The sequence below is a fragment of the Salvia hispanica genome, chromosome 3, assembly GCF_029641045.1.
Source record: "Salvia hispanica isolate PSC_SH4W2 chromosome 3, Shi_PSC_v1, whole genome shotgun sequence".
NCBI lineage: Eukaryota > Viridiplantae > Streptophyta > Magnoliopsida > Lamiales > Lamiaceae > Salvia > Salvia hispanica.
The window spans coordinates 47,460,695-47,481,903 of NC_142694.1; the positions used below are offsets into that span (position 1 = coordinate 47,460,695).

Here is a 21,209-nt window from a genome sequence, read left to right on the forward strand (position 1 = left end):
ATTCATAGTTAAGTCGTTTTCTTATATGGTAACTTTTTCCTCTCTCTTACTTTACTCTCTCTTACTTTATTCTCTCTACTTTATTCACTTTATATTTTATTCTCTCTACCTTTTCCTCTCTCTTACTTTTTTATCTATTTATTTAACACACCCAACATTCATTTCTAAAACTCCGTACCGAAGAATTTCGCCTCAACTATGAAGAAACGGAGGGAGCACTAAATTAAGGCACAAATGCTTTGTTGGGAAGAAGAAACCATCGGATCCTAGTCTATTTATATGACCCAAAATTGATCAAATATTGAGTTTAGAAATCTAAAAATTTCATGCATTCTTAAAATTGTTGTAAGATATATGATCATAACATGTACTCATTGTCATGTTTTCATAATTATTTTTTCAAGTTGATGAAATTATATGGGGAATTGATTTGAGTTGAGGGAAATTGTTTTTGTTTGAACAATCGTGATATCACCACTCATTCGGTGGATGATATCACCACTCATTCGGTGGATTTGGGTGTTACATAATACAAGAAAGAAGGTAGAATAACACAAATTAGCCACTAAAGCAAAAAAAGACTGATCACCAATAACATGTATCTGTGGGATTAAGATGTAGAACTCAGCTGTAAAATACACAGGATAACGGTCTACCTGACTAAATTTAAGTACATATTTTGGTCGTTCAAAACGATTTCACAGATAAAGCTTATATAATTTCTCTCTCGGCAAGGCAACAAGCCTGCGAGGAAGCTGGATGGGTCCAGCAATGCATAGCACACTCTCGACTACTCTAATTAACGATCTTAGATAGTTCGGGGGAATTGAGAAACTAGAAGATCACATCCACTGGCTCATATCTACCGTAGCAGGTATATGGATTATTGAGCGTGGGCTCTCCTTAGGACGGCACTGCATAAGAGAAAAACATTTGTGTCAGTTACAGAACATACAGTACTCAGTCTTGGAACGGCCAGAGAGCAGAGAATGCACAATTCAAGTCCATACAAATCAATTAGCACCCATAAAGTTAAAAGGTTGTTTGGGGAGGAGGGGGGAAAGACGATAACAAATAGAACCGATAATCGGCAGCTTTGAGAACATAGCAAATTTGCCTTGCACTACTTAAGAAACATATGGTTGAGCATTTGAAAGATTAGCTGATCAAACAAGTTTAAAATTAGACATGCTGTTGAAGTAAAAGGTAGATTAGCCTATACTATTAATTTTATCTATCTATAATCTATCTAATCACCCAACGCAAACAGTCTACATAAAATAAAGCAAGCTGGCAAGTGAAGTAAAAGGCTGGCTGCTTGCTGAGAAGCCCCTCAAATTCGAAAATGCTTTAGTTTCAATAAGGGACACAGGGGCAGCTGGAGAAGAAGACAGTGGCCAAAACTTACTGTATGTCGATGTATCGATTTGCTCAGGAAGCTCCTTGATATCAACTTCAAACCTCTCCTGAACCTGCAACACACAGTAAGATTGGAATGTTGGCAGCCAAAAAAAATACTTTCTAAATAGTTAGGCATCAAAATACTAACTTGATTGAGAACATCCGAATCAGATGCAGATGAAACAAATGTTATAGCGAGCCCTTTGGTGCCAAACCTTCCTGCTCTGCCAACCTAAAATATAAAAAGCAAAAAAAGGGGAAACCGACATTAATGATTTAAAATCAATAGACAATAAATTGACTATGAAGGGACAAACAAAACAAAAGGATGAAAGAAATTAGTGTACCCTGTGTAGATAAGTGTCTGCAGAATCCGGCATATCGTAGTTGATCACAATGTTAACTCGCTCTATGTCGATTCCTCTACCAACTAAATCTGTAGCTACCAAAATCCTTTTATGGCCTTCTTTGAAACTCTTGTACCGAGTTAATCTGCACTCTCAAATGTCAAAACATTATCTTTTGCTCCAAAGAACATAAACTTGACATGTGCATCTTAGTTGTTAATGTCTTTTCAATAGTATCTTTTAACACAGTACAATCCCTCATAATAGACAAGATAAAATCTAAAGAGTACAATAAAGCATCTAAAACAAAATCTATGCATCAAACCGAAAGTGAAGGCAAATGAAAAGAAAGCACTCTGGCAATAGAGAGCACACACCTTTCTTCCTGGGACATGCCAGAGTGAATGCATATAGATGGGAAGTTACACTCCACAAGCAATTTATTCAGCTCCGCAGCCCGGGTGACACTTTTGACAAATATGACCACTTGATTGAAATCTAAGGCATCGAGCAGATCATTCAACTTCCGATTTTTCTCCAGCTCACTCAATTTGATGTAGTGCTGCCATGAAGAACCACCAAGTAAGCAAAATAATAATTTAGAAGTCCACATACAGCTCTAGGAAAATTGAATTCAACCTGTACAAGACCATGAAGGGTCAACTTGGCTTCATCGTCTACATATATTTCCATTGGCTGAAACGAAGAAATGTCACCGTAAAGCATATTAGGTAGGATCCAACAGAAGCTATGGTATCCAGTATGAAATGAAGGACGATAAAAAAGGTCTGATTTCAGGTTCTGGGCCGGCCATCAGACTCATTTCCTTGCTGATACTTCACAACTGAATGTCACGAAGACTATTCAAACAACTATTATGTAATTCATGAGCTATGTAACATGAATTTCACTCTAAACCCCCATTCCCTTTAATATCCCCCTGTAAAGGGGATCTATAAGAAGAAGATGAAAAAAGAAGCAAAAAGGGATGAATCCCAAATGACAGGTAAAACAGTAGCAGCAGTGAGAACAGTGTCTATGGAACTCGCCACCTTTTATGCCAACCTATTAAATCTTTGAAACGAACCGTCACTTGTGTCAGTGGATAGATTAGCACGACATGCTTAAGCATACAGCACATCAGACACTGCATTCATAGTGCCCACAGCAGAATTTCTTGGAAAGAGGTAACATGGTAGATGTCTAAAATTCAAGGACTGGTCACAGGACATTACATCTTGCATGAATTTCTTGCAAATAGGTCGAATCTCCTTGCTGAGAGTAGCTGAAAACATCATAACTTGCTTGTCATGAGGGGTCATCTTGAAGATCTCCTGCACATCCCTCCGCATATCTGGTCTCGAGTTAAAGAGGTTAAGAGAATTTCCTTTCAGAGGTCAGGAAGAAATAAGGTGGCTGTCATGACAAAGGCTTACCAAGAGACTCGAGCATCTTGTCGCACTCATCCAGTATGAAATGCCTCACGTTTTTCAGAGAAAGTTCCTTATCCCTAGACAGAGCAAGTATTCTTCCAGGAGTTCCAACAACAATGTGAGGACATTCATTTTTCAGAAGATCTTTGTGTATTTTTATGTTGACACCGCCATAGAAAACAGCTACTTTGATATCTGGTAAGTATGTACTGAATCTTTCAAACTCATGACAAATCTGCAAGCCAAAGAAAAGGTTTGCGTAAGGAAAATGGGCCGCCAAACAATCCACAAAATAACAAAGTACTATAGTATATAATCCACTGTGATCTAGAGGAACATGCCTGGTAAGCTAATTCCCTTGTATGACACAGGACAAGCGCAGCAACTTGGCCTGCAATTGGTTCGATCTGCTGTAATGTTGAAAGCACAAACACAGCAGTTTTCCCCATACCAGATTTGGCTTGGCAGATGACATCCATTCCAAGAATAGCTTGAGGAATACACTCATGTTGAACTGGCGAAGAACCAAAGAAATTTGATCCAAGGAAGCCTCAATTTCAATTAAAAAAGTTTTTACCATGCAACTTCTCCGAGGTAGAGTGATAATAATGATATACCTGAAACATATATCATCCCCAAACAATTGTAAGTCTCTTTTCAATACATAAAGAGGCAGGCAGGTATACACAAGCCTAAGATGCATGTATAATAAACAAGACTAAGAGATTTACAGAAAAGGGTGAGAAAAATGCCTTCATTTATAAGGTCGTCAATGTTTTAACTTTTAACATTTCCAATACTAATACTACAAACTATAGAATATTAACTCTCATTTCCGGTCAGAACATCTTGAAAAAAAGTGAGATTGACCACATATTTTCCCAAACGCAAAAAAATGCATCTTGCCTTCTGACGGGTGCTCAAATCCCGAGTCGACAATAGCACGTAAAAGCTCTGGCTTCAAGAGGAAGTCCCTGAATCCTGAACTGTGGATCCCCACATATCCCCTGTACACAGAACAGAAAATAATGCAAGTTAACATCTGCATAGATATATAGTCCCAATTGATAGAGCATGTTTAGTAGTGTAACCACATCCTAGATTCCTAGAAGGAAGTCCTCCCATCTCGTGATTAGCAAAATTGATTTGCAAAAATACCCAAATTCGAGCACAATAACTAAAAAGTAGCTATGTGTTTAAATAGGCTAGGCTAATCAACATCCTCTCTCTGTCATAAATCTTACTCCAAACAAAGGCCTCAAACGGCTGAACAGTTTAACAAACATATAATATACGCGAATTATAGAGAGAGAAAAGAACACAAAATAACTCAAACGAGCAAAAAAATGGGACTGAGGCCACAATTACTGAGCAACAGAGAATGAATGATAAAATCTCTTCAGAATCATGTAACTCACTTCTTCACGGACTCGCCGTTGACCTTAGCACCGACGGAATCAGGTGCTTTCTCCTCCTCTTCCTCGTAGTCGAGAAGCTCCTCCTCGTAGGCTTCGATCTCCTTCGTCTCGCCCATTTTTTGCTGGTGCTGCTTGAACCTACAGATCGACGAACAAAAATTAAATCTTTCGCCACTTCATTCAGCAAATATATCCATACATAGCTCGAAACACACACTTGAAGAGACATATGCTGAAAAATTAGGGTCTGTATAAACCTGGATGAACCGAATCAGGGATGCGCGGTTGAGTTGAGAGATGTTACGGTTAGAATTACGATTTCTGCAGAGAAAAATGTTAAAATATGCGGAAGCCAAATGAGATATTTGGAGAGGGATTGAAAGATAGGGTTTGGCGATGAGGGAAGAATTGGTTTTGACCGAACTGCCCTTGCAATTTAGAGTGTCTACTATAAAGCGGAACAACCACGCTGCCCAGTCAGCACAGCCACAAACGCTTTTCCAGCCTAATAACAGCCACGATATAGCAACAAATTATATTATTTTATCAATTGTTGGTATGTTTTATCCGACAAGAAGTGAGTTTATCATCTACCCCTAGTTGTGAAAAAATGAAAACTATGTTTTTCCTCACTAATTGGTTCAGTTTTTCTGAGATTTATATAGTTTTGGGATCATTTTATGGGAGCTAGCAAAGTTCAGGATAGACACCTTGACATCCTGCTCAAGGTTGCACTAGTTTCAAATATAATACGCGATCGTTGGATTAGGTCAAGTTTCTCGCTCGAGTTTCTGCTATTCTCAATTCTCCTCATGTTTGTGAAGGGACAAGCTCAGAATATGAGATAGTTCTAACCAAACAAACACTAAGATGCAAGTTTTAATATTGACAACATTGTTTCTATAAAAACCCACAAGGACTCGTTTGCACATATTATTGTTCGACTCAAATGCGTGTCTCGCCTTAGTGTGCAGAAAACAATCGTGGGTCGTGAAACCCATCTCTGATATAACAATAGCAATCATTGCAACCCCTTCGTACGTGAACATGGTCGAAATGGAAAGTATCAAGCAAAAGTAAGTTAAGAAACAATAGACTAAATTTGTAATCAAACTACTCATTTATTGAAGTTTTAATGCAAGACATATTTATTCGAGTAAAAATAGGAACGTTACTACCACTTCTAACATCAGATATACACCTTCTCCCGATACAACTCCGGGTTGCACACCTCCCGCTCCATGATCGGACAGCCCATTAACCATTACTCCAGTCATGGACTGTCAATCTACTCTTTCCGGTCGTTGACCAGACTACTCATCTGCTAATATATAACGACCGGGCTGCTCATTTGCTATTATATCCACCTTGTGAACGGGTTGCCCATAAGTGAGCTACTCATCTGCTAATATATCTACCCTCCTGTGAACGGGCTGCCCATCAGTGGGCTGCTCATCTAGAAAGTTATCTCAATTTATTACCCTTATACATCAAGTTATTTACAACTTATACCATCATTAAAACACTAATAATAATGTGGGTTGATAAGGCTAATTTCATGCATCGATTATGTGGTGAGAAAACACTTTATTTTGCTGGGTCTAACGCAATTTTTAAGCCAGGTGTGTGAAGGAGACGCTAGATCCAGGAAGAGCTGGAGACAATGGACTAGCAAAGGAAAATGAAGGAAAGTGAGCAGAACTGAAGGGAAAATAATGGCTAGAAGAAGGAAGTCAATAGCTGAAGGCAACAAAGACTATTCATACCTCGCTGGACCCACTTCAACGCCTATAAATAAAGGAGCATGCATCACACGCCAGGGAGGATTTTTGCTCTTAGCTCACACACACACTTGGTAAAATGGGAATTCTAGGGTAGTTTAGGGTTTCTAAGGGGTTCATCTTCGGCGAAAGTCAGTGTAACACCGTCCTCTCGGAGGGCGAAGAAACAATCTGCTTTTTATTCAGCTTTTCGTACTTTTATCCCGTCGAACTTCATTGTTTTGAAAGTCGATTTGGTTGTTGCTACTTATCGGTTATCTATGCATTTAGTTGTTGTCATGTTGGTGTTATCTTGTGTAGATTTACGAAGTTTTATTTCGGCAGTTAAATGTTAATCTCTGTGTTGGATAATTCTGTGCTTGATCTGGGGAAGACGTTGTGGATCTGAATTGTTGTTGTTGATCGGTGGTTGTTTGTTGAATCTGAAGCTATGGATATACTTTTGGTCGGAGTTTCTGTCGGATGCTTGGATCCGGAGTGGATTTAGCATCCGAGGTTGGATCTGAACAGGGGAATCAAGTTGTGCATGGATTTCGAACTCTTTTGCTCTCTTTTCAATTTACTCCATCTAGTAGCCGTAGATCTGCTTAGTTTTTAATTGTTCTTCGTTAAATTGCTTTAAATCCAGTCTGCTTCGTTTCCGATTCACGTTCCATCTCTGTTTTTACTGAATTTTTATGCAAATCGATTGAAGAAGATGATGTCGTTGTTAGTTAGTACTTTAGTTAGTTGTTTTCCAGCTTTTCATCCGTACTTTACCTTTTCAGCAAATGGTCCCCACCGCCAGTTTATTTTCCAGGTCTAGGTAATTTAGAATTAGTTTTTTAGATCTAGTGATTGTCTCGTTTCCCAGTTTACATGCATGATTTCTGTTCTGCCTAAATCTAGCTTTTAGCGTAGCAGATTTCACTCAAGTTAGTTTAATTTTCTCAACCCAAAAATGCGTGGCAGCAGCCAACCCAAATATAGTCCCGAATCCTTGAGCATGCTTAATTACACATTCATCTCTGTGGGATCGATCCCTACTTCCCATGCTAATTTTAGTATAAGTGGTTGAGGGTTTTTGAAGCGATATTCTGTGTGTCCGACGACCGAGATCTTCCAACGATCCGTGAGTTCCTAGACCTTGTGGTCTAGTGGATTCACTGGACCTAGGAGACTTGTTATTCCTTTCTGTGCACACAATATTAACACACACACACTCGAGAGTGAGGGCTTCATGGGTCTAGCTCTTGACTAACAATAGAGGTTGGTGATGTGGGAAACTAAGAATCTCTTTTATTTATCAAACTTTCTCAACTTTTGGAAAATGATACAACTAGGCCTGTCAAATCGGGTACCCGCGGATACCCGATCCGAAATTTTTGGGTACCCGATCCCGAAATTTCCATAATTCAATACCCGATACCCGATCCGAATTTGATTTCGGATACCCAAATACCCGACTCAGGTATCCAGTCCCGATTATGATTTTGATTTTTGATTTTTTAGAAAATTAACTACTACAATTTTTAGAGTTTATTTAATACTACTATTTAGTTCGAATTTAATACAAAGTTGAAGTAGTATTCAAGGAAAAATAGCTACAAACTTTTAGATTTACAAAATTGTTGTAGTAGTTTCAATTTAAGAGAAAATCACTACAAATTTTTAGAAATACAAAATTCGTGTAATAGATCGAATTTTAGAGAAAATAATTACAAACCTTGAGAAATACAAAATTCCCAAGTTAAATTGCATTAAGAAATTAAATTACATATTAACATTTTTCATCCATCCACATGTAAGAAATTAAATTACATATTGATATCTTTCATCCATCCACATATAATTAAGAAATTAAATTGTATTTTCATTTTTCATCCATCCAAAATAAAAAATTAAATTAAGAAATTAAATAAAAATTACAACTTTCATCCATCCACATATAATTAAGAAATTAAATTACATTTAATTATAAAATTATGTATTTTTTATTAATTTTAAAAACAAATCGGATATTCGGGTATACCCGATCGGGTATCGGGTCCGATCGGGTATCAGGTAACCCGATACCTGATACCCGATCATCCAAAATTCTCACAACCCGATCCCGATCCGATACCCGAAAAATCGGGTTTTGGGTATCCAATTACCCGACTTTTTCGGGTTTGGATATCGGGTATCCAATACCCGATATCCATTTTGACAGGCCTAGATACAACTATACCATATTTATAGGCATTCATTTCATACTCTATAATACTCTACTAGATTCTTTAATATTTTATATCCAGATTTTTCTCCATAAAAATATAGATATTTTACTAATTCTACTAAAAATATCTAGATATTTCTACTAAAATATCTTGATATTCTCATACTTAATTCTAGATAATTCTATAATATCTAGATATTTGCATCATATTTAGATAATTATATTACAAAAATCAAGTTTATTTATTTTAATTCCAAACATTCTCATATCTCTTACTTTACCAATTTTGTGTTAATTCTCGTGCCATATGAAGTGACGAGGTTAGTTCGTTGTATTGTTTGAGCACTAGTTCACACACACTAAAGTTTAAAACAGATATAAATCAACAGGCCAGGGGATTTACTAAACCTCAGGGTCTAGGAGATCATAAACCTATCTAGAATGCGGTTGGGTGCACTCTAAAACCACTTCAAAACATTAACACATGATACTATTGGCTAGTATATGGAAGTAAGGATCGATCCCACAGATGGAGGAGCTTAGAAAGTATTTAGAGGATTCGGACAAGGGCTGGCTGCTGCCACGCAACACATGGGTTAAGTTTTAACTACTAGGCTTGACTGAATGAAAAATCATCTAACTTATCTACTAGACCTAGGAAATAGCTACCGTATGTATGCATGCATGTCTTGAGGAACTTGAATTTAACTAGAGAAACTTAAACAACTACAACTATTGGGTCGTGTTGAGAATTTCCTAAAATGGCTAAAAAGCATGTGGAAACCAGTGGGGACCATTTTCTCTAACTAACTGCGGTGACAGAGAAAAAACTGCAAAAAGTAAGCAAACACCTCAACAATGCAGATTTGATTCCTAACTAACAACCAACTTCATCTTCTTCAGAAAACTTACGCAAGCTTAAACGAAACAGGGCACCAAAATCATGTAGAAACAAGACAGAGACATTCAGATCTACCAACCTCAACTCAATTCCAAAAAAATCCAACACAATTCAAAACAGTTCAACCAGATCACACATCACCACCATCAATTCCATCCCCCTCTCTTCAAATTCACAAAAAAACCAACTCGAAGTCGACGATTCAAAATCCAAACTCCGATCAATTGTTAAACACATCTAAGACAGTAAAACCAAACATCAACACATCAAAGTAAAATGAAACACAAACGAAAATATCCATAATATCAGAGTCAAGTGCTAAACGGAAGAAATCAGCGCCTAGCTTCGAAAATAATGGAGTTCACGGGGTAAAACAACAAAAACGGAAATTAAATTGTATCTTCGCCTCCACGAGACGGTGTTACACAATTGAAAAAAAATGAAAACCACCCAAAAATCCCTAGAAGATCAACCCATTATCCCAAGTGTGCAGAGAGAATATCAAAAAAATGAGCTATAGAGTGAGCTAAGAGCGAAAAGTAAAGTGGAGCTTGATGTGAATCAAAGTGTAGTCCTTTATTGTATTACTCTAAGTCTCTAACACACATTTTTAGGTGAAAAATGGACTCATTTTGATACATTGTAGGACTACCGATCAAGCTATAAGCGAGAGATGAGGAAGAAAATAAAGGTCCAAATCTGATCAGTAATCAACCCTTCAAGATTAATTTAAAATGCTTCTACAAGTCCACCATTGCATTCACCTTCAAAAAGAGCTTCGCGTGGATACCTCGCACGCCTCTATCAGAGTCCGGATGAAGAAGATATGGCTGTTTTACGAAGATTGCGCAATGCAGTGCAAAATGCACGACCCGGCGTTCAAAACGCCCGACCTGATCGAGAGTCGGAAAAAATGCCCGAACGGGCGTTTTGCACTGCGCAGATCGCCCGACCAGGCGTTTGTTACTGGGCCTGTTTTTTCAGCCCTAACTATTTAAATAGCTAGGGCACGACTTCCAATGCATCTTGGCGACTGGAGGCGATTTTTAGAGAGAGAAAGACGCTTGTAGTCCATTTTTAGGAGGAAGATGAAGAAGCTTGAGGCTAGTTCTTCCCTAATCTTGCCCATATGGTTGCATTTACTTGTTTTCTTGTATTGTTGCCCACTATGAGTGGCTAGATTTTAGGAATTACTCCTAGTTAGTTAGGGAAGCTTGTAAATATGAATCCATGTTTGTGTTTTGATTAATTTCCGTATTTTGGTTCTTGTCTCTGTGTTTATTTCAATCCGTGTTAGGTTTTGCTAACTAACTTGCTCCGATAATGGCCTTATCTTCAATGTCTCTTTAACTTGGAGTAGGGAGCTAACATAGATAAGAAACCCTAGACTAAAACTAATTAGGGGATAGTCCGGGGTGGATCTTGTGTGTTGAACGTTCGTAGAAGCCAATCCCGAGCTTACTATGGGACTGTAGGAGTGAGGGGTTGGTGAGTAGAGCCCATGAGACGTGATAAGCTTATCCTAGGTGTAAAATTCCACGATGAGTGATTAGCTGTGTGAGGGGTAAAATCAACACGATCCCGATAAATATTGGAAAGTAATTAGACTTAGGATTCATGTGAACAAGCAACTCGAAACAAGCTAGGAGTAGTCTTCCCTCTTTATCGTGATTCCCTTGTTTTTTTCCTTCTCATTTCGTCCTACACTCGCCTCTTCATCAAAAAACTCAAAATTAAACTATTTTACTGATTTTTAGTTAGGTTTACTAGTTTTAGCAATTAATCTCCTCCCTGTGGGTTCGACACCCTTTAGACTGCATTCCATGTCTGTATACTTGCAGAAGTAGTAATTTTAGGGAATTATTACTTGTTTTGTGTACTTAAATTGCACCCTAAAACTCACAACAAGTTTTTGGCGCCATTGCCGGGGAGGCGTTAGTTGTTAGAACTTTGTGTGTTTTTCTTTTTACTTTTATTAGTTTTATAGGTTTTTTTAGTTTAGTTAAGTTTTTTGGTATTTTATTTTGTTTTCCACAGGATGCCCGCAATCTGTGTTTTTCTTGTGCAGAGATTATATCTTAGACGGAGCTTGTGTGGAAAACGCGTGGTTAGTGGCCGTCAAGTTCTAAAGAGGTTGACCGTTTCTCAACGGTTGGGTAAAGGATGGCTTGACTCCCACTTTTAGTATTTTATGCTAGAACACTTTCCTTACCACACACACGATTATTAGGATTAATCCCAGAGTTGTCGAGGTTCTCGTTTCCGGTAAAGGGGTGACATCGTGCCAACTTAACCTCTTACTTGCTTTGATAGTTATTATTGTGTTGTGCTTGATATTTTCTATTTGGATTGTGTTCTAGTTTGAAGAGATGTTCTATTTTTGTAGGCATCCAGAGATATGAAAGTGTGAGATGTGGGAGACATCTGAATGTGATGTCTGTGGAGTGCAACAAGCCCATTTGAGCTCAGACTACAGTTACGGCCAAGAAGAAGATGATGAGTTCTCATTTGATCTAATTGATCTGCTCCTGAGGAGAATATATGATCTCGAGAAAAGGCGACATGATCCCGATTTCACATTTGGAGAAGAACTTGCCTTAGAAAAAGCCTTGAGCGATCTTTAAAATGTAAGAAGTGACAGATTTAAGATTCTTAAAGATAAGGCATTTGAAGATGATCAAGATCTCACATGGGCCGAATTATGTGATAAAATGGAGGAGTTGATAGAAGAGACTCTCAAGCAGCCTGTAGCGACCTCTCTCCCAACTGATGATGAAGTCTACCCTCCTATGTGCATCGAGACGCTAGTTGATCCACCTATTCAACATGTTTGTGAAGAAAAAGAAGAGAAGTGGGATTTAAGACGCAGTTTAGTTATGCTACATTTGTTTTTAGGTATACTTCAATTCAACCAAACTCAAGAAATTGGGGTGTCATATTTACTTGGGCTGAGCCAAATTTAATAACTCTATCCACCCATTCATGAAAAGCCCATTTGCCACATACCCCTAACAATTAAGTAATTTGAAGGCTCTCAGACGCGCCCTTAGGATTTTTAATTTATGCGTTACAAATAGTGTTATATTCACAGGCCACAGCTAATATATCTCCGTATAGACTTTATTAAAAGTGCAATTATATTGGAACAAAGTATTCAATAATTAAAGAGTCAACCTAACAGGGGCATTTCAGTAATTCCATCTGACAAGTCACAAGTGGGGGCATACAGCCCATGCCTCCGTCTCTCTCATACCACAAAGCGCCTACGTCTCTCTCTCCACTCTACTCGCGACGCATTTTCTGCTACTGTAGTTGAGAACCAACAACCCATGAAGTAGCTGATTGATCAGATCAAAAGGGTAATCAGTCAATTGCTTAGGGGTTTTGTCAATTCTCTATTGTAATGTTTGATTGATTGATCAATTTTTTTTTGTTTGATTTGGATTACAGATTAGTGGGCTCTATAATTGGGTGGATGTTTAGATCTGGGCTTCTGGAAAGGAATGATTTTTCCAAGGTTTTTTTATTGTAGCAGTAGTTTCACCTTTGGATGAAGTATTGGTGTAGATCAATTTCTCCTTGGGTTTCTCAGCTGATTGCATGCATGGGGTCAGTTCTTTCAGCTCTCCCTCCCTGTTTGATTGTGTGTGTGTGTGAGAGAGAGTGAGAGAGAGAGAGGTGCTTTTGTATGGGGTCTTGAATAATGGATCAATTTGTTCAAGTAGAAAATCGTGAAATGTATGATTTTTGAGGGAAGGATTGGTTTATTTAGCTGGTTATTCATGTTCCTCTTGAGTTTAATTTTGGTGGGCAGATGAAAAATGGGGATATTTTTTTGAAGCTAAAAAATGAGTTAAATTGCTCAAGATTGGGTGTGTTTATTTCTGTCTGTGGAGTTTGCCTTTTTCTGGAATATAGGGCCAGCATGAGGAATAAATAGATTTTTCGAATAAGAACTGTAGGCACTTTTTTCTTGAGAGTTTTGGGTTTACTATTTCAGTTAATAATTTAATGTGTTACTTCTGTTGTTCCTTTTGTGGTATGGAATCTTACTTTTGCTTCTCTATTAAGCAAGCAACAATAGTGTGTGCCAACAGAAAGTTTTGGCTTGTCTCTTTCTTTTGCATCATGCTTTGCTAGGTTGAAGGATAGTTTGGTTTAGTACTACATGGAAGTCTCTCGATTGTTTTCCATTATCTATCCATGAGAAGGCATTTGTGAATGGGATCGAGTGTGATTAGAAAACGTTGGCAATTATGTATGATGGGTGCTTGCTTGTAGAGATAAAAACTTGTGCCGAAAGGCCTCTTCTTTCTCTCTCGTGGTTTTATAGGAAGTACTTTGAAGCATTCTTCAGACTGATTATGGAAAAATTGAAGAATAAGTATAGAGAATTTTTCCTTGTAAGAGGGTGCATTGAGTGTTTAACATTTTATTGTGATAATTTGCTTTGATTGGTTAAATTGGATTGCTTAGTTTTAGTTCAATCCCGTGAGTGAACTTTTTCCTTGAACATTTTGTTTAACCTTTCCTATAATCGAGATTAATGACTGTTTTACATCTTGTACCTTGGGTACATGATTAATTGCCACCAGTGTCGTGTGCTACAGTGCTAGATTGTTGGATTATTTGTCATGTTCATATATTTTTTTCACTTTTTAGTCACTCATGCCTAATGCTACTGAAGGATACTGTCATGCTAAATTCTAAATTCTGAGATATACTAGTGTTAAAAATTGTGCTGAGCATGTTATTGTTGTTTTTCTGGAATTATTCTCTTAAATGTTTTATTGAGCCAAACATTGCTTTCGTTGACGGCCTCCAACTATGTAGTTCACTTCATTTACATTTCTCTCATTTAAATTTTCAATATTTGTCTGCATTGCAAATTCACTTTCTCAAATATGGAGAATAATGCTATGGCCCGTGTATAATATTCATGACCCAAAACACAAATATGAATCAATACGCATTCCAAGATTTACTTATGTTATTTAGTTTTTGCCAAGGGGAGTACAGGTGCACGAAATCCAATTTTTGGCTGCTATGTGTTGGAAAAATCTACTAGTTTTTTTTGTCTTAGTTCTTGATAGTTTCTGCTGATACACTAATCATATGTATGGTGACAAACCTAATTTGTAACAGAGCAGAGGTTGTCTTGGATGTTGTACCAAGCCACCACTTGTAATTTCTGTGGATGAGCCATCTAAGGGGCTCAAGATTCAAGGCCAGCGCGTGAAGAAACATAGTTTAACAGAGGACTTTTGGAGCCCCAGTTCGGGTGATATGGATAATAGTGCCTTTCCATCTTATAGAAGTGTCTCGTCAATCAGCACTTCAAACCAAACACTAGATACTAACAGTAGCACTGGTGGCACAAGCAGCTCCTCCGAATTCGTAAATCATGGCAAGTTCTTTTACACCGTTTTGCCCTTGAGTCATCACATTCGTGCTTCATGCTATGCTTAAGTTTATGAAGTGTTTATAACAAGAGTTGGCTGTATGAACAACAAGCTCTTCGATTCCAAAGTGATTAGTCACATTTCCATTATCTGCATTGAGTAATTGAGTTATATTTGGACTTGGTTTTATACGTGAAATAGTTTTGGTGATGGTGTATTGTGCTCGTTTGCTGCCTAGTTTTTTTTTTCATTCTCTGGCTTATCTTTTGAAGGACTTCTTCTGTGGAATCAAACGAGGCAGCAGTGGGTAGGAAACAAAGGACCCCAGGAACCAGGACAAGCGCAAGAGCCTAAATTGAGGTAACTAGTTGTGTTTGCTGGCTTGAAAAACAGAGACGGTTAAAGTATATGAATGCGTTGATTGTGCAGTTTCAACGCTACGTATGAGAGTTTGCTGGGGACCAACAAGCCATTCCCCCAACCCATCCCATTGCCGGTTAGTTTTCTATTCTAGAGAGTGAAGTTGGTTGCATGATTCTTGTTTGTGTGAAATAGTTATGGTGGTTGAAATGGAACAGGAAATGGTTGATTTCCTAGTTGACGTTTGGGAGCAAGAAGGGCTTTATGATTGATGACTAGTGCCAATTGAGATGGTATTAATATGTGTCTGTGTGTTATCCAAAGCTATAAAACATAAGTTGTTTCCTCTTTGGTCTATAAAGCTCCCAACTTTGCCATAAGTTTGTAATTAGCTTGTTTTCTTTTCCCATGTTATTGATATTCACTTTAAAAACACAACCTCTCCTCTCTAGTTTATGCTCTTGTTTGATGTTGCTTTGTGTGTGTGTGTGTGGTTGAGATCTTTTTATCTAATATTCACCTAGAAGATAAGTTGGATATCAGTTTATTGTTTTCTATTCAACCAAACCAATAAAGGAATACTAGTATGAGATTTCGTGGGGATTATGTTTGTTCGATTATACATTGAGATTTATAAACATAGGCCACATTCATAACAACAATGCAATTTGAAATCTTTATTCAATTATAGATTGAGATTCGTTTCATATTATGGCATTATTAAAAATATTAATTGCCAAAGTAGGATTGCATTATTAACCTTTTCCCCACATGACCGTAGTTTGTGCAGTCTTATTTGGTATATTCAACTTAATTAATTTGCCAACAGACGGTGGAATGAACAATCAAGATTTCAATATATATTCAGATTTTTTTACTAATTTACGATGGAGATTCTTTAGTAGCATGCATCTATAACCAGATTGGTAAAAAAAATCATCTAAGTCTGATTAATTAGTAAAGAAAATAAATATAATAACTGGAGGGAAACAATATAAATATGAAAAATAATACTCACTGTCTGCCATTAAATATCACATTCCATATATAATCATTTTGAAATACACATTATTAATTAAATGCATCATTTTACTTTTTATTTTAAAATTAATCACAATTTACACTAATTTGGCTCACTCAAATTTATTATAATGCTAGTATATAAAAATGTGGAATTCAAATTCTAGTAATACTTTTCATTTATTTTCTTTACTACAGTATATTTTTTGAAATTTGTATCAAGTAATACTATGAGATGTTTAATCCAAGAAGATGGAGTGTAGATAAATGAGGAATCCACGTGTTTTTATCCAAACCAAGAGCTATATATCAATATGCATATAATATTGTTATTACTCATTGAATATTATGATGTTGTGGTTAGGCTTTCTTTGTCTCCTTTATTATTTCCTTTTATTGTATTGAGTGCTTAGATCAATTCTTCAATTATGTTATTGTTCGTTTCCACCAACAAAAAAATAAATAAATAAGAACTCTTTTAGCTTGAATCTAAATTCCCTAATTCAAAGTATCAATAATTCATAAGGTGTGAGAACCCTGATTTAAAAAGAAATTTAAGGTGTAAAGTATTTGTTCAATTATACGACTATTTATTTGAGTTTCATACCATGTATAAAATAATGGTAGATTTAGTATAAATTTTACGTGGATTTAACTACTTTGTCAAAATAATAAAATTAAAATTAAATAAACGATAATATGTAATACAAAACTTTCGGGGAAACCACTAGCCTGCTGTGTATTGTGTAACAAACGAAATAAATAAATAGGATTTCATAAAATAAAGAAAGCTGTTCTATTTCAAAAATTTTAATGGATTTGGCGATCTTGCAAAATTTTAAAAATAATGAAATGAATGAATAGAAGAAACATTGAACATAACGAGAAATTTGGTACACTGCATTTGTATGTAATCTTAATCCTATATCCCTTTATTATTTAAAGAAGAGAGAGAAAGCGGGCCCACACATATTCACAACAAAAGATATGCGTCACACCCACACAGTTTATGTGTTTTTAATATACGAAATGCACAATGCATTAACATTAACTCATGCATCTGCATTTCCCATTTCCACCAATCTCTTATCTCATTCTCTCTACTCATTTTTGCCCTATGAAAAGGGTTTCTTGACGATTTTGAATGATTTCCCCCCCTCTGATGCATTCAGTGTTGATTGGGGCTCTGCTGATTTTCTTTTTGTTGATTGATCTGATCGGTTTTGGGCTTCAATTTGACTTCTTTGGAGCATTCTCAACATTCCCATGTCTAAAGTTTTTGATTTTAGTGGTATGGATTCTCAGCTTTTGTGAGTCTTGAGCTTATAGTATTATGGTTTTGTTTTGTGTGTCGTGAAGAATAAAAATTGAATCTTTGCCTAGCTTATATCTTTAGGTTGTGTTTGGTGCTGTTTTATAGTAACTTTTGTTGAATCTTCCTATTTTGTTAGCTGTACGAAGATATTTAGTCCATTGATTGAATTTAATTTCTAGTCTATTATGCTTGTGTTTGTAATTTTAAGATTGGTGCTAGTATCTGAAGCTCATCCATATAAGGGGGGAGTTTAAATGTTGTTTCTTGCACATAAAACTTGAGATGTAAATGCAAATTGTACTTTAGCAATCTCCTATGATTGACTGCAAACTTACTATGTGGTTGATTTATTGAATATGCTAATAATTTGGTTGAGGGTGAGATGAAACACTCAGTTTTGATCACTGAGATGATGAAAACCTCAAGTTCTTGCGAACATTTTATGACACGGTTGCCTAAATCTGTGGTTTCAGGTGATATTGGGTTTATGTTCCAAAAACCAAAAGAATCAAGACCCTTTTTGTCTCTTGGGAGTCATGTCGATGTCTATTTTCCTCCATCCAAGAGATCTCGTGTCAATGCTCCCTTTGTTGTTAGTGAATATCCGAAGGAGCAACCTTCTATCGAAGTTCTTCCTGATGAGTGCCTGTTTGAGATCTTCAGACGTCTTGGAGGCGAAGAGAGGAGCGCGTGTGCCTCTGTATCCAAGCGTTGGCTCATGCTTTTGAGCAGCATCTGTGCAGATGAGATATGCAGCTCTGTTGCTCAGACCATGGAGCCTGAGATTGTATCTGATTGTAAGAAGGCTGATGAATCTGCCAAGCCTAAAGAGAAGGTTGAATCTGTTGATCTGAATGATGAGGAATGTGTTGACGCTGACCCTCAGGGTTATCTATCGAGGTGTTTGGAAGGGAAGAAGGCCTCGGATGTGAGACTGGCTGCGATTTCTGTTGGAACTGCAAGCCGTGGAGGTTTGGGAAAGCTATCCATCCGAGGAAATGCTAGCACTCGTAGGTTGACAGACATTGGATTGAATGCTGTGTCGCGTGGTTGCCCTTCTTTGGGGGTTCTTTCTCTGTGGAACACATCCTCTGTTCGTGATGAAGGGTTGTCTGCAATTGCAACTGGTTGCCGTTCTCTCCAGAAGCTAGACCTCTCCCATTGTCCGGGTATCACTGATAAGGCCGTGATCGCAGTTGCCATGAACTGCCCCAATCTAAGATCAGTTAAACTAGAGTCTTGCTCAAACATTGGTGATGAGAGCTTGAAAGCTTTGGGCCGTTACTGCCCCAACCTAGAGTCGATCATGGTTAAAAATTGCTCCCTTGTTGGTGACCAGGGGATTGCTGGTCTGTTTTCTGCAGCTGGACACATCCTAACCAAAGGTAATCTTCAGGGACTCAACATCAGTGACGTGTCTCTTGCTGTAATTGGCCACTATGGGAGTGCAATGACTGATCTTTCTCTTGTTGGCCTCCACAATGTGAGTGAGAGGGGCTTCTGGGTGATGGGTAAGGGTCAAGGTTTGAAAAATCTGAAATGTTTATCGATTATTTCGTGCCAAGGAGTTACTGATGCGGGTCTTGATGCTATTGGTAATGGCAGCCCGGGTCTGAAGGTGTTTTGCCTCCGGAGATGTGCTCTTGTGTCTGACAATGGGGTTGTGTCATTTTCCAGAGTTGCTTCATCGCTTGAGAGCATTAAGCTCGACGAGACTCATAGGATTACTCAGTTTGGGGTTTTCGGCATCCTTGCTAGCTGTGGGGGGAAATTGAAGGCACTTGCTCTGTCCAATTGCTTAGGGCTCAAAGACTTGAACTTTGCATTCCCATTGAGTTCTCTTTGCACGTCTCTGAGATCGTTGGCTATCCATAACTGCCCAGGGTTCGGTGATTCTGGTATGAACGTGTTGGTTCGGCTGTGCCCTAAACTAACACACGTGGATCTTATTGGCCTTGAAGGAGTAACTGATGCCGGTCTCCTCCCTCTCAGTCAGAGGCAGGAGGCTGGTCTGGTTAAGGTTAATCTGAGCGGATGTGTAAACCTAACTGACAGCCTGGTTGCAAGGATCGCTAGCCTTCACGGGGAAACTCTGGAGGTTGTGAATCTTGAAAGAGTCAGCGGCATCACTGATGTGAGTTTGATGTCAATCGCAGCGAACTGCTCAGTTCTGCGTGAGCTTGATGTCTCTGGCTGCAGGGTAACGAATTCGGGTGTTGCCCTCTTGTCTGGGGCCGGGCAGCTGAGCTTGCAGGTGCTCTCCCTTGCGGGCTGTTCGTTGGTGTCAGACAAGAGTTTTCCATTCTTGAAAATGCTCGGCACGACTCTGGTGGGACTCAACATTCAGCTTTGCCATGGAATCAGCTCTGCTGCTATTAATTTGCTTCTTGAGCAGATGTGGAGGTGTGACACTTTCTTAAGATGCAGAAAAATCATGAATCGAATTTCTTGATTTTACAACATTTTCTATCTAGCAAAAGGTATTATTAGAAGGTTTTTGGGTCCATCATGATTCGTTGTCTACGGGTCCAGGCAAGCGTCTCTTTTTTTTTTCCAGCAAAAGTTGCGGCCACACTTTTTGCAGCTTCTCATGCTGTTTTTAAAGTCCTCTCTTCTGAGTAATGGAAAGAGGCTTCTGTTTTGTGGCCGATGCTGGTAGCTGGGCTTGTCAAGTGCTGGATCTTTTTGGACGAACTTTTTTAGGTTTCTGCCCGAGCAGTGGTGGTTGGGCCATGTTGCTCGGATGGAAGCTTGCAGCTGTGGATCTGACTAGGGTTTATTGCATCTTGTGTCTTTGTTTAGAGTTGTTTTGCGGTTGCTTTGTGGCGTTTGTGCACCTGTTTGTGTGGGCTTTGGCCGTGGCGGCAATGTGGTTTTTGAGCCTGCCATGATGATCTCTTCTTCTTCAGGTTTTGAAGAAGGGATTGGTTTTTAGTTTTTCCAAGTCCTAGTTTTGCAGGCTTCTCTTGTTGTGAGATGTCACTTTTACAACCTAGTTACTTACTCATATATATGTATCTGACTTTGCTTCTATGTTTTGGTAATAAAAACCCTTTTTTGTTATGCTTCTGTACATTCTACGACTTCGTTATCGTATGCATGTGTTTGAGTATTCTCACGGATCAAGATGCATTAAGTGAGTGATTTATGTGTTTTATAATATACTGTATCAAATATGTCAAACAAATCAATATAAACAATACCAGACTAAAGTCCAAAAGTGTTTCTCTAGTATGAATCACAAATGAATCAATATAAACAACATAAGACTAAAGTCCAAAAGTGTTTTTCTCGTATGAATCACAAATGAAACTTTGATGATCCACACTGCATACTTAAAATTTTAATATGAAAACTTTGATGATCCACACTTCTCTCCATACTTAAAATTTCAATTTATTCTTTTCTTATGAATTACAAATAAAAAATTATTTCGCACTTCTCGCATATTAATTGGTTAAACAAGCATGTTTCGCACTCTCATATGGATATGACAAAAAGAAAATTTAATCTCTTCTTACATATGGATCAAAAATAGAAAATTTATTATCTTTTTCACGTATGAATTGATCTTTCTCATTGGATTGATCTCTCATCATCTAAGGACGGAACTAGAAATCCAAATAAGCCGGTG

At 37.8% G+C, this 21,209-nt stretch overlaps 3 protein-coding genes across 6 annotated transcripts; 2 read left to right on the top strand and 1 right to left on the bottom strand.

Annotated features, from left to right (window-relative positions):
* Positions 1-582: 582 nt before the first annotated feature.
* Positions 583-5,012, bottom strand: LOC125210221 (DEAD-box ATP-dependent RNA helicase 15). Of its 2 annotated transcripts, XM_089068534.1 has the most exons (12): positions 4,857-5,012; positions 4,600-4,737; positions 4,088-4,188; positions 3,523-3,695; positions 3,185-3,416; positions 2,984-3,102; positions 2,388-2,444; positions 2,126-2,310; positions 1,749-1,893; positions 1,550-1,633; positions 1,409-1,472; positions 583-914 (listed from the first exon to the last, which is right to left on the bottom strand). In XM_089068534.1, exons 2-12 carry the CDS (start codon positions 4,713-4,715, stop codon positions 904-906), a joined length of 1,287 nt encoding a protein of 428 aa, XP_088924660.1. In that variant the 5' UTR covers positions 4,716-4,737; positions 4,857-5,012; the 3' UTR covers positions 583-903. The 2 variants fall into 2 exon arrangements, with proteins under 2 accessions (XP_088924660.1, XP_088924661.1); XM_089068535.1 differs by lacking the exon at positions 4,857-5,012 and having other exon boundaries at positions 3,523-3,798; positions 4,600-4,637.
* Positions 5,013-12,685: 7,673 nt separating this feature from the next.
* On the top strand, positions 12,686-15,691 carry LOC125216965 (uncharacterized). 3 transcript variants are annotated; one of them, XM_048118759.2, is made up of 6 exons: positions 12,686-12,837; positions 12,929-13,087; positions 14,624-14,885; positions 15,153-15,240; positions 15,310-15,376; positions 15,459-15,691. In XM_048118759.2, the coding sequence occupies exons 2-6, from the start codon at positions 13,079-13,081 to the stop codon at positions 15,510-15,512; spliced, it is 480 nt and encodes a 159-aa protein (XP_047974716.1). In that variant the 5' UTR covers positions 12,686-12,837; positions 12,929-13,078; the 3' UTR covers positions 15,513-15,691. The 3 variants fall into 3 exon arrangements, with proteins under 3 accessions (XP_047974716.1, XP_047974714.1, XP_047974713.1); XM_048118757.2 differs by having other exon boundaries at positions 14,629-14,885; XM_048118756.2 differs by lacking the exons at positions 12,686-12,837; positions 12,929-13,087 and adding an exon at positions 13,114-13,881.
* Positions 15,692-17,283: 1,592 nt separating this feature from the next.
* On the top strand, positions 17,284-20,638 carry LOC125215642 (EIN3-binding F-box protein 1-like). Its single transcript, XM_048117124.2, has 2 exons — positions 17,284-17,551; positions 18,049-20,638. Exons 1-2 carry the CDS (start codon positions 17,527-17,529, stop codon positions 20,025-20,027), a joined length of 2,004 nt encoding a protein of 667 aa, XP_047973081.1. The 5' UTR covers positions 17,284-17,526; the 3' UTR covers positions 20,028-20,638.
* Positions 20,639-21,209: the final 571 nt, after the last annotated feature.

Excerpts from the sequence above, each read along its gene's own strand:
- LOC125216965 (XM_048118756.2), top strand. The coding sequence starts at position 13,735 with ATGTATGATGGGTGCTTGCTTGTAGAGATAAAAACTTGTGCCGAAAGG. Across the intron at positions 14,886-15,152 it reads CTCCGAATTCGTAAATCATG|GACTTCTTCTGTGGAATCAA; the intron begins GCAAGTTCTTTT and ends TATCTTTTGAAG. Across the intron at positions 15,241-15,309 it reads GCGCAAGAGCCTAAATTGAG|TTTCAACGCTACGTATGAGA; the intron begins GTAACTAGTTGT and ends TTGATTGTGCAG.
- LOC125210221 (XM_089068534.1), bottom strand. The coding sequence starts at position 4,715 with ATGGGCGAGACGAAGGAGATCGAAGCCTACGAGGAGGAGCTTCTCGAC. Across the intron at positions 3,696-4,087 it reads ATTTGAGCACCCGTCAGAAG|TTCAACATGAGTGTATTCCT; the intron begins GCAAGATGCATT and ends GTTCTTCGCCAG. Across the intron at positions 3,103-3,184 it reads CAAGATGCTCGAGTCTCTTG|ATATGCGGAGGGATGTGCAG; the intron begins GTAAGCCTTTGT and ends ACTCGAGACCAG.
- LOC125215642 (XM_048117124.2), top strand. The coding sequence starts at position 17,527 with ATGTCTAAAGTTTTTGATTTTAGTG. Across the intron at positions 17,552-18,048 it reads TAAAGTTTTTGATTTTAGTG|GTGATATTGGGTTTATGTTC; the intron begins GTATGGATTCTC and ends CTGTGGTTTCAG.